Here is an 11,150-nt window from a genome sequence, read left to right on the forward strand (position 1 = left end):
AGGCGCCCCAGATGCCTGAGAGCAGGACGATGCAGAGGGCAGCCCGACTGAAACGATCCCGAGCGAGACGGCGGCCGTACAGAGGTGACCGACCGGACTTCGGCGCAGGCACAGCACAGCGCAGCCGGACCAGAAGTTGCCGGCCCTTTGATGGCCGGACCAGAAGATGCTGACACCTCCAAATTCCAATGGTGTTCAAAACTCTGAAGCAAATTCCAATGATGTTCAGAACTCTGAAGCCCAGGAAGAGGCATTGCACGGGAGATATATCCCTGCTCCTCATAAGGCAATACACCCCATAACATAGAGCTGAACTGGCAATATCAGATCTCATTATGTGCTATACTATGTTGATCTGTAAATGGTGCAGCTATGGTATGGAAAGTACAAGCAGGCGACTACCACCTGCTAGAACTAGGTGTTCCTCTGCAGGAAATATAGTATGCCTGTATTTAAGCAAGAGTCATCAGACTGTGTATGACTGCTGGATGGTGTCGATGTCCAGGCCCTTGAGCTTCACAACCGACTCCACATGCCCCTTCAGCGTGTGAAGCTCCCGCAGCCTGCAAAGGAACATCAACCAGCCAATAGTTAGCTTCCATCGACATTATATATACATCTGATTATGTTGACACTATGTGAGATGTTCCAAAGAAAGAAGGGCAGGTGCTTTCCATCCTTAAAGGCATGCCTGCTAGGCTGCAAGTAACAAAGAATTGGATGCTGTTCTTTTTCAACAGATATTAGAGTGTCCTTTCTTTCGCCAAGTGAAACTATCGTATCAGTATTCTTCTGCAGAAGATTATCTCAACAGATTTTATCTTACCTTGCAATCTCAGCCCTCCGTTTCGCCTCCTCAGCCATTTGATTCAGCTCATGCACCCTCTCAGGGAACAGCTTGGCATCCGGTGGCTGCAGCCCGTGGAGCGTCCTCTGCGCATGTGCCCACTTGAGCGCCCTCTCTTCCTTACCAAAATTCTTCTTCCTTGTAAATGCAATCTGCAAAACCAGCAATTTTAGCTTCATGTATATGAAATTCACTCAAACAGGTGCTGCGTTGTGCATGACAAACGAGCAGTTCATATTACTCTTTGCTCAACGACAAGATCCCATGCTTTCCCACTCATAGCATATCGGATGAGGAACTTGAGGATATCGAGTGGGAAGTAAAAAACGAGATTGTAGAGCCACACCACACCAGCCCAGCCCCACCCAATGCCTTTGATTGAAGTGAATCCCCAGTTAGCGTATACAACTATCAATGTAGCTATCTGCATTCAAAGAGAAGACCTTGGTCAATGGGACTTATAACAGTAACTGATTTTTTGTTGAGGGTTACAGAGCAAAAGTTGAGAGAGTATACCAGCTGTGCGACCAAGAAAGCAAACACTAATAGAAAGCCCGGGCGCTCAACAAATGACCAGCTGCGAGACCTTGTCACGAAGATGAGAGCCTGACTGATGGTGCTGACTTGGAGATATACAGCAGAGGCAAGTTTCTGGTAATCATCTTGAGCTGTCTTCTCAAGGCTTTCAACGTGAAAGATCCTCTAAAATACCATTGAACAGTAAGAGTCAATGTATGTCTCACAACCAGGAACGAAACTGAATGCTGCACTACTAGCATCATAGACCATTATTATAAAATGTTTAATGGAGATTGAAAAGTTATACAGGATATTCGAATAGAACAGTGAAGGACCGAAAACGGCGACCAGAGGGGGGGTGAATGGGAGCCTCAAATTTCTTTCGAAATATTTAGCCGCTGTCCCAAAATCACCGCCCAACACAAGCACGTTCCAAAACTAAAATACTCAAATCAACTAGTGATAGGAGCACTTAAAAATTCTTTGGAGTGATAGAAATCCAACGCAACAGACGGAACTGAATTCAGAGCACAGACGACTGAGGTATACGTAAAACAGAAAATCGGAGCTGAGGAAAAAGACCAAAGAAAATCTTCTAAAAATTGAAGTAACACCGAACAGAGTGGAAGAGTTCTTGAGTCTGCACAGTTAGGTGCTCATGTCCTCTGATTGATCCATTCACTGAGGGAAATAAAATTTCAACCGTGAATACTTCAAGCAAGATGGAATAAAACAATTGCCAAAAGATTAGCTGTCAAACGCAAAGAGTAGAACTTCACTGAGCCAAAAACAAATCGGTCAGACTAGCAAGGAACTGCAATGTCATCTTCTTGCTCAACGTGAGCAGCCAGAGTTCCTGGCGAGTGCTAGCAATGACCTGGTCACAATCTGTACTGCAGTGTCCTTCGTTGCTTGAATCCCCAAACGTGGACCAAGAAATGCTTGAATTAAATCACGGTTGGATGAAAAGCTGATAACCAATCAAGAGCTAAAGACAAGAAACAAGAAAAGACAATCTTGATTAGATGACTGGTGCTCCACCCAGTACTACTCCAGATGCTGCACTGCTAGATTCCACGCTGAGTATTGATTTGCAAAAGAAATCGAGCAGTACGAGGGCGCTCAGCACAAATCTTCACTGATGTCCTTCCCAGCCCAGACACAACAGACAGAGAGGAGAGAACGCACGCGGAGGAGATGCAGAACAGGATGAGCCCGAGCGCTATGAACAGCAGGGCGACTCAACCAAAAATCGAATGAAACTCCATCAAAACAAAACGATTCACTCTCAAACTCGGCACAGATGATCTCCATGATGTCGGTGAGCTATCCCTAAAGAATCATGGCTCGAACCCAACTCAAACTTCATGAATCACAGATCACAGACAAGAACGAAAAACTTCCCAAAAACGAAAAACACAGCATAAAGAGAAGAACTAAAATCACAGGCTCAAGTTGGAAATCCCGGAGGACACATGGAGGATTCGGGCCTCCATTCCCAACTCGAAAATCACAAGTTTGTTACACAAATTTTTTGACTTCTCACATGACCAGCTAAACCAGAGAAGGGCTACGGGAAAACAGCAGAAAGAGAGGTGGGAGAGAGGTGGAGAGCAGTTTGGGAGACGGGGGACTCCCCCGGTTTATTTATCAGGCATATTACGTATTCCCCAAAAGCCCCTAGATATTTTTGAGCGAACTGGCTAGCCTTAGAGGCATTCTAGTCCAACTCGACATGACCTAAATCCGACGGCCACCGCGCCTCCTCACCGGTAGCCTCGCTCCGAAGCGATCTCACCGATGCCGCCACGTGCCATCCGTCCGCATCGGGACCTCCGCCCGGGTTTTGAGGCCCAAACCCGCGAAACCTACCACGAGTAGCGTACTCCATACGCTTCCCCGGCACTCGACACGTGTCCCCGCCGTCCTCGACTGGCCGGCCCGCTAAGTCCTCCTGAGCCTCGCTCGACTCGCGTCCGCCGTCTTGACTTGGTCAACACGGTCACTCCCATGTACACTCGCACTTGTCGATGTCCCAGATGTCAGCCACTACGGCTGGTCACCCGGCCTCCTGGTCCGTCAGTCCAAGCCTCACGTCCATCCTTCACCGCTCCAGGTCCATCAGCACGGCACGTCTCTACTTGACCTTCACCTCGCCGTCGACCACCGCCTCCGAGCTCCACAGCTGAACACCACAAGCCAAGAGACATGTCGCACACATAGCTTTCGCCATGGTAATGTTAGTCACCAACTCAACCTATTCGTGGATCACGTTGACAATCACTCATCACAAAACGTACCATAAGGGTATTTCTCGACCTTGTGTTCGCAAACAGGAAAAGTATGCTCTGAAATTTTTATGATCCTTACAGGGAAAAAGTTTGTCTTATATGCAGCCCAGAAGAAGATGACAGTCATCACTGCCAAGTATCCACCAAGTACAATTCCAGTTGTGAAAATCTCAGCCAGCTTCCAGCTGTCAGGTAGAGGGGAAGGCTTTACTCGATCCTTTGATATGGTCATTATGGTACCTGTTGATACCAGAAAATGGTTGAGGTGAAAATGAAAAATGATGTTTACTACTTTCCACCACCATATTGTGATGGGCAACAGGGATGAAAGGAACAATAAAGGGATGTACCGTCATTTAGTATTGCAATAATAAGGACCATAAATGGTGGGAAATCGAACTCCCATATGAGAGCAAGTAGCATAAATCCTAGCTGTTAAAACATTGAGCAACCAAATGCATTAATCCCAGAACATTCACAAAATTTTAAGGATCAAGATGAATATAATTAAATATTCGGTTCTAATTAACTTGCAGCATAACATAAACAACTAAACCTGATTAAAAAATTAGCAACCAAAACAATTACTCAAATAAATACACAAAGATATTTCACACGTATGCAGCAGAAAGATACAAAAACAACGTAGCCAGAGGCCAATATAATAAAGTTGGACAACTTCTAGTCTAGTTCTAAAGAACAAGTCAAGAAAACATACCACAATACGTATTGTAATTGAAACAGCATAGATCTGCAAAGATGAAGGTGGATCAGAAAATGTAACTTTTTTTTGAAAAGTTATTCCAGTAGGTTTCCTTCTGACATACAGTGTAGTTCTTCATTCGCTGGAAAATCGCCCGGCTAGTAAGAACGGCGCTAATTATCACACTCAGGCCAGGTTCAGTCAGGACGATATCAGAAGCACTCCTGGCTGCATCAGTGGCATCAGCAACTGCTATACCAATATCTGCTTTCTTTAGGGCAGGAGCATCATTTACTCCATCACCAGTCATTCCACAAATGTGTTTTCGTGCTTGCAGACGTTTTACAATCTCATATTTGTGCTCTGAGAAAAGGGAAAATAGTTAATCTGTCGTCATGCTTTTTCTACTATCAACCCTGATACTGAATTGAAACATACCAGGGAATACGCCAGCAAAACCATCAGCTTTCTCAATTAAATCGTCAACAGGTAAAGCAGCAATAGACTCATCCTTGTTCTGTCCCAGCAAAGCAGAGGAAGGGTACATGTTAGTACCCATGCCTAAGCGACGTCCTGTTTCCTTCCCAATTGCTAGCTGATCACCTGGAAATAAGAAAATAAGTTAGATCTACATCAAATGGATGGACAATATTATAACGAGAATGAAGATTTAATGTATATCCAATGAAACATCCAGTACTACTAATTTTAGTGTTACAATTCCCTATTCACAGAATAACTAACAGAGAGAAGTTTCTTCGAAGAAATAACTAACAAAGAGAAGTGTTATACACATAGTGTAAGCTTGTAAGCACATGATTATGCAATTAAGAAAAACTATTTGGCAGAATTGTGAAAAAAAAACTCCCAAAAAAACTAAAAGTTCTAAGTCACACATGACAAACTTTCTCCGCGCTTATGCAAGATGACCTAGTCTACATATGTGATTCTCCTTTTCAGAATTTTTAGAAGCTATACATATTCTTTTTCTGAAGGAGTTTTCACAATTTCACAGAAGAGGTGGTTTCCACCGAACAAACACATGTGAGACTTCTCTATTGGTGATTTTTAGAATAAACAGTAAAACATTTCACAAACCACTCTGATGATATTGGCATAAGTTCGCCAAAGGAAACCTAGATACGCACACAACCTTGATTCAGAAAGTAGGGACATTGCAAAACAAAATGATCATGGCTATGATGTCCCAATACTACCACCAAATACAGAAGAATAGTGGATCATTTCATTTTTCTCATTATTAAACTACACCAGAACCATGTATTTTTCATCGACAAATTGCAGTCATGTAGACTTGTGATGTCTGTTCTGGTAGATCTGGATCCTCATGCCTGGATCATCTTTGCAGAACAAATGGATCTAGACCACCCTCTGTGGGTTGTCTGAGAATTGGGGGTGTACCTGTGATCATTTTTACATTAACACCAAGGTTCAGTGCCCTTTGTATTGTTTCTGCACTGTCATGCCTTGGAGGATCAAAGAGTGGCATAAGAGCAACAAAATGCCATGGCCCACCAGGACTCTCTTTCTTTCCATCTGGCACTTCCTACATGACATAAGAGAACCACCATCATCAGAACAACATAACTGTAAAATAATTATTGATTACTACCTAATCTACAGTTAGCTTAGATTCTGCAATGTTTAAGCATACTTTGGATGACTATCCTTCTAAGTTCACCCACCTGATACGCTACAGCAAGCGATCTAAGTCCACGCTCAGCAAACTTGTCAATTACAGCATGAACTCTCCGTTCTATCTCCGACTTATTGTAGGCGAGGTTGAGAATCTGCATGTCATTTTGTTGATCAATAAGATTTTTCTGTAAACAGCAAAACCAGGTCATGCTTTTGAAGCTATGTTGCAGTCCAGTTTCTTAGTACCTGCTCTGGCGCACCTTTACTAACACGGTACATCTTCCCATCACTATCAATGTATGTCAAGGCAGTTCTTTTGTCGGTAGGATTAAATGGAAGGAAATGAACCTCTTGAATACCAGCACGGGCCTGTGAGAAATATTGTTAGATGTCCATATCACCAAACAAACAAGACAAGTGTAGATATACCTATTCCATCCCTATTCAAAAAAGAATTATACCTCTTTTGGATCAGCTAGCATGCCAACTATTGCAGTATCAATAGCATCTTGATTTTCAATTCGGGAGGCTCTAGCAGCCATCAGAATTACTTGGTCTTGAGTCACCTCCCTTTCAAAAACCTGAACCAAGCATATATATTATATATATAAGTGTTTCAAGGTCAGATATGAAGGACCAATGATGGTTGTTCAAGTCTAACCTCAATGAGGTTCTTGTCCACTGTGAGTTTATTCAGAGTCAGAGTTCCAGTTTTGTCACTACAAAGTACATCCATACCAGCCATCTCTTCAATTGCAGTCATTCTTTTTGTTATAGCTCCCTGCAGGAAAAAAAAATGCAATTAAGTATATAATATAGAAATTTTGGGCCTTCTGTCCAGGTCATCACTTGGTTAACACTGTCATCAAAGAGATGTAAACCTGTTGAGCCAAGCGATGGGACCCAATTGCCATGGTCACAGACAAAACTGTAGGCATTGCTATGGGAATTCCTCCAATAAGGAGCACCAAAAGATTGTCAATCCCAGGACGATACGCCCTATGCTGGATAGGGTACATGACAATTATCTCAACAAACATCCCCACAGCAATTGAGCAAATACAAAAGTTCCCAATGGCTGTCAAGACCTGCATCAATCACATGATAATGAACACAATAATTCAGTGATGATTCGAACAGATAACATCAGACATGAGTGTATGTGAAATTTTGAATCCTGCCTTCTGGAAATGGCCAACTTGATTAGTGGAGTCGACAAGATGTGCAGCCTTCCCAAAGAAAGTGTGGACACCAGTTGCTATCACAACAGCCTCTATCTCACCCTGCTTGACAGTTGAACCAGAGTAGACACCATCACCAGGACCTTTGGTGACTGGTAATGATTCTCCAGTTAGCGCAGACTACAATAAGAGACGAGACAAAAGTTAGATCAAGAGACCTGATAGGATCAAATAAAGTGTGGAAGTGACTAAATGTCAAAAACATAAAGGACCTGATCAATCTTCAAAGGATCTCCATCAAGGAGCCGAGCATCTGCAGGAACGATATCTCCAAGTTTAATGCTGATTATGTCCCCAGGCACAAGGACAGCTGCCTCTTCCTCGGCCCAACGGCCATCGCGAAGCACCTATCCACCAGCAAGACCATTAGTTCCAATTTCAATAGCCACCGAAAAGATGATAGATGGAAAATACAGTGAAATGTCACAAACTAAATGGATAATTAAGAACCTTGGCTTTCGGCGCAAGGCGAGCCATAAGTGCCGCAGCAGCATTCCCTGCATTATTTTCCTCAATGAAACTGATAGTTGAGTTGATAAGCAGCAGTGTGATGATACCAACGAAATCCTGCCAGTCTGGTGGCTTCCCCTGATGACCACAAATATATTATTGCCAGTCCAACCAATAATTGTACTTATTTTATCATATTTCTTACCCCACCATTGGCCAGTGCGATGGCCATGATAGCTGCAGCCTCCATGACCCATGACAGTGGGTTCCACATGAATCCCAGAAACTTGAGAAATTTGCTCTCCTGCAGCCATGAACAGGGCCTTGTTTAGTTCCAAAAATTTTTAGAAAATCGACACTGTAGCACTTCCGTTTGTATTTGACAGATATTGTCCAATCATGGACTAACTAGGCTCAAAAGATTCGTCTCGTCAATTTCGATCAAACTTTGTAATTAGTTTTTATTTTCGTCTATGTTTAATACTACATGCATGCGTCTAAAGATTCGATGTGACGGAGAATCTGAAAAATTTTGCAAAATTTTTTGGGAACTAAACAAGGCCAACTGAATGAGACATATGAAGTTGCAAATAGAAGTGAATGAATAATCATAGTAATCACTCCGACAATCAGGAAGAACAGAATTTTTCCCAAGAAATGACCAAAGGGACTAGAAAAGTGTGACCTCCTTCTCTTCGAGCTTGTTGGGGCCAAATAGTTGCAGGCGTTGCTGCGCCTGGTCGGAAGTGAGCCCCCCACGGCTGCATCTCAGATTCTCAAAAACTTCCTCAAGTGGGATGTTCTCCTGCAAAATAATTGCAATAAGACCTTTCTTTTCTTAAAAAGAAAACATCCAATTTGATTACCATGACACACATCAAAACAAAAGAGATAAAGTAAAATGCTAGTTTATACTTGCCCGTCAACCTGCTAACTACCAACCAAACCAAGGTTCCAAGGTATGATTTCCCAATGGAACAAAACTATACGCATATATTAGTAAAAAGATACAAAAAAATGGCATGACAAAAAAGAATAAAAGCAAAACGTCAACAATCAACATATTCATATAAGCAAAGGGATATCATGATCAGGAAGAGAGTAGAAAACAAAGACGCAACTTATTCATACAAGCAAGGCCAGGGATGTCAAGATCAGAATGTGTAGCAAGAACACGGAACTCTAAAATTAGTAATCGCAATATATACAACCTAATTACAGTTCGTCACCTAGAATTCTGACATTTTTACAAATATTAAACAAGAAACCATCCCGATTTCGCCACCCAACGCACCAGCAGAACAAGAATTAGCAACCCAAGCCTCTTACATTTACAGGCACACCATGAATCAAGCAACGAAGGATTGTGTACACCAACGCAAATAACTAAGAAACGAAACACCCCCCGTGCTACTGCTAATCCAAGAACCAACATACATATACCCAACGGCAGCCTTGTCCGCACAGTACGCCACAGCCCCAAGAACCGCCCCAACCCCAACAAGAGCAAAGCCAGTGTAGTATTTACCAAGTCGACGGCCTCCTTGAGGACGGCGTCCAGGGTCCCCTCCTTGTCAGCCATGGAGGCAGGCACCCCTCTGATCTCCCTGCCCCGCACCAGCAACTCCCTCTGACGGTCTGCCCTCTGCACTCTGCTCGGCCGCTCCCCCTTCTGTACTTTTATGCGGGAATGTGCGGGATTCTAGAGCATTGTAAATGTAGATGGAGCGGGTCTCTGTGCACATTGAGAGAGTGTGTATGAGTGACGACTGACGAAACCTCTGGAGCGGCGGATAGCGGCTGGAGTAGAGAGTGGGACTTCCACGCGGCGCGCAAGAGACAGCTCGAGAAGAAGAGAGAAAGGCGGAAGAAAAGCAACACAAAATGGAGTATGGAAAAACAAAAAAAAAAAGGATTTTAATAAGGGCATGTGCGAAAGGGTAGGTAAAAGCAAGAATCGGGTTGGAGAAAAGTGGTTTTACGCTGTGATAGGATCTTCTGCGGCCTTTTTACGATGCTGCTTCCATGTTGGCTTTATAGCTCAGGCGCCGTTTGGATTCAGGACAATGAAGGACATGAAATGAAATATATGGGGGGAGATTTCATACCATGTTTAAATATATATACAGGAGTTGCAAAATAGTCACGAATTGGAAGAAAAATGGGAGCTTCATGCCTTACCAATTTATTCCGAAGAGGTGGGGTAACGACAGAAAATGATAGGCAATTACAAAAAATATATTTTTAAAATTCGTGAATCTAAGTAAGCATCTTTTGACAAGTTCAGAAACAGCTAATCTTTTCAATGAGGTCAATATGGTAATAACACTAACCCAAAGTCCCAAACCTATTTTAAAGAAAAAGACTGACATAGCTCTAACACATAACCACACTTAAATAACACATTTTATATCCCTCCAAAGTCCAAACAAGGCCTTAGAGGATTAGGGGCGTCTCGGGCAAATATAGGCCCAGTTCAAAACAATAAGTAGAGGCCTAACATCTATTATCAAAATCTAAAAAAGATAATATCAAATATCAATATACTACAAAGACAATGTATAAAAGATTAACTAAATAAAATAGGGATTGTGTATGGAATTTATACTAGGCAATGATCTCTGTCTGGCGTCCTAATCTTGGTCCAGCCGTTGAGGATTGCTACTAGGTCTCGACTCTTGAGCGACGAACAACACCAAGGGCAAGGAACAAGTCCAAGGGACGAAGCCGCAAACTCACGAAGGGTTACTTACGTGAAGAAGAATTACCGGCCATAGACTTTTCTAATTCACGATCATGGACTCAATGTGCTTTCTGTCGAAGGAAGTAGCAGACCACGTTTATTGAGTCTCTGTGACTAATTTACTAATTAAAACAAACCTAAAATTATTATATATACTTAGAACACTTAGTAAATTTTGGGGCCTATGAATTTTGGGGGCCCAGTTCGGTCGCACACCCGCACGGGCTGCGGGACGCCTCTGAGAGGATTAGAGCCGTGTCTATATAATTTACAAAATGTCTAAGGCCTTGTTTAGTTCCCAAAAAATTTTGCAAAATTTTTCAGTTTCCCTGTCACATCGAATCTTTAAACGCATGCATAGAATATTAAATATAGACGAAAATAAAACTAATTATACAGTTTGGTCAAAATTGACGAGACAAATCTTTTGAGCCTAGTTAGTCTATGATTGGACAATATTTATCAAATACAAACGAATGTGCTACAGTATCGATTTCAAAAAAAAATTTGAAACTAAACGAGGCCTAAGAGCATCTGTAACAATACACCTATATTCCTTATTATCCTCGTAGAACTGTTATATTGGAATAACTATGTTTTTTGTTGCTTCACTATTTTTACCTCTTTTTTTTCACCAATATTACTCTCACCTCCCCTCGAATAAAGGGGAGTTATATCTCCTGGCCTCGTTGGTTAC

General features: G+C 42.5%; 1 protein-coding gene across 1 annotated transcript; it reads right to left on the reverse strand.

The window, feature by feature from the left end:
• LOC8062975 (plasma membrane ATPase 1) lies at nt 184-9,549 on the reverse strand. The gene is made up of 21 exons (XM_021463179.1): nt 9,239-9,549; nt 8,396-8,515; nt 7,916-8,014; nt 7,711-7,848; nt 7,473-7,607; nt 7,201-7,380; nt 6,901-7,107; nt 6,681-6,800; nt 6,481-6,600; nt 6,266-6,388; nt 6,067-6,171; nt 5,783-5,927; nt 4,799-4,963; nt 4,485-4,723; nt 4,376-4,408; nt 4,008-4,089; nt 3,737-3,897; nt 1,364-1,549; nt 1,089-1,271; nt 827-999; nt 184-563 (listed from the first exon to the last, which is right to left on the reverse strand). The coding sequence occupies exons 1-21, from the start codon at nt 9,290-9,292 to the stop codon at nt 467-469; spliced, it is 2,865 nt and encodes a 954-aa protein (XP_021318854.1). The 5' UTR covers nt 9,293-9,549; the 3' UTR covers nt 184-466.

The sequence above is a fragment of the Sorghum bicolor genome, chromosome 1 (assembly GCF_000003195.3).
Source record: "Sorghum bicolor cultivar BTx623 chromosome 1, Sorghum_bicolor_NCBIv3, whole genome shotgun sequence".
NCBI lineage: Eukaryota > Viridiplantae > Streptophyta > Magnoliopsida > Poales > Poaceae > Sorghum > Sorghum bicolor.

Coding starts and splice junctions, on each gene's coding strand:
- LOC8062975 (XM_021463179.1), bottom strand. CDS start 9,292: ATGGCTGACAAGGAGGGGACCCTGGACGCCGTCCTCAAGGAGGCCGTC. Junction 4,090..4,375: donor CAATTACAATACGTATTGTG/GTATGTTTTCTT, acceptor ATGTTTTAACAG/CTAGGATTTATGCTACTTGC. Junction 1,000..1,088: donor ATCTTGTCGTTGAGCAAAGA/GTAATATGAACT, acceptor CTGGTTTTGCAG/ATTGCATTTACAAGGAAGAA.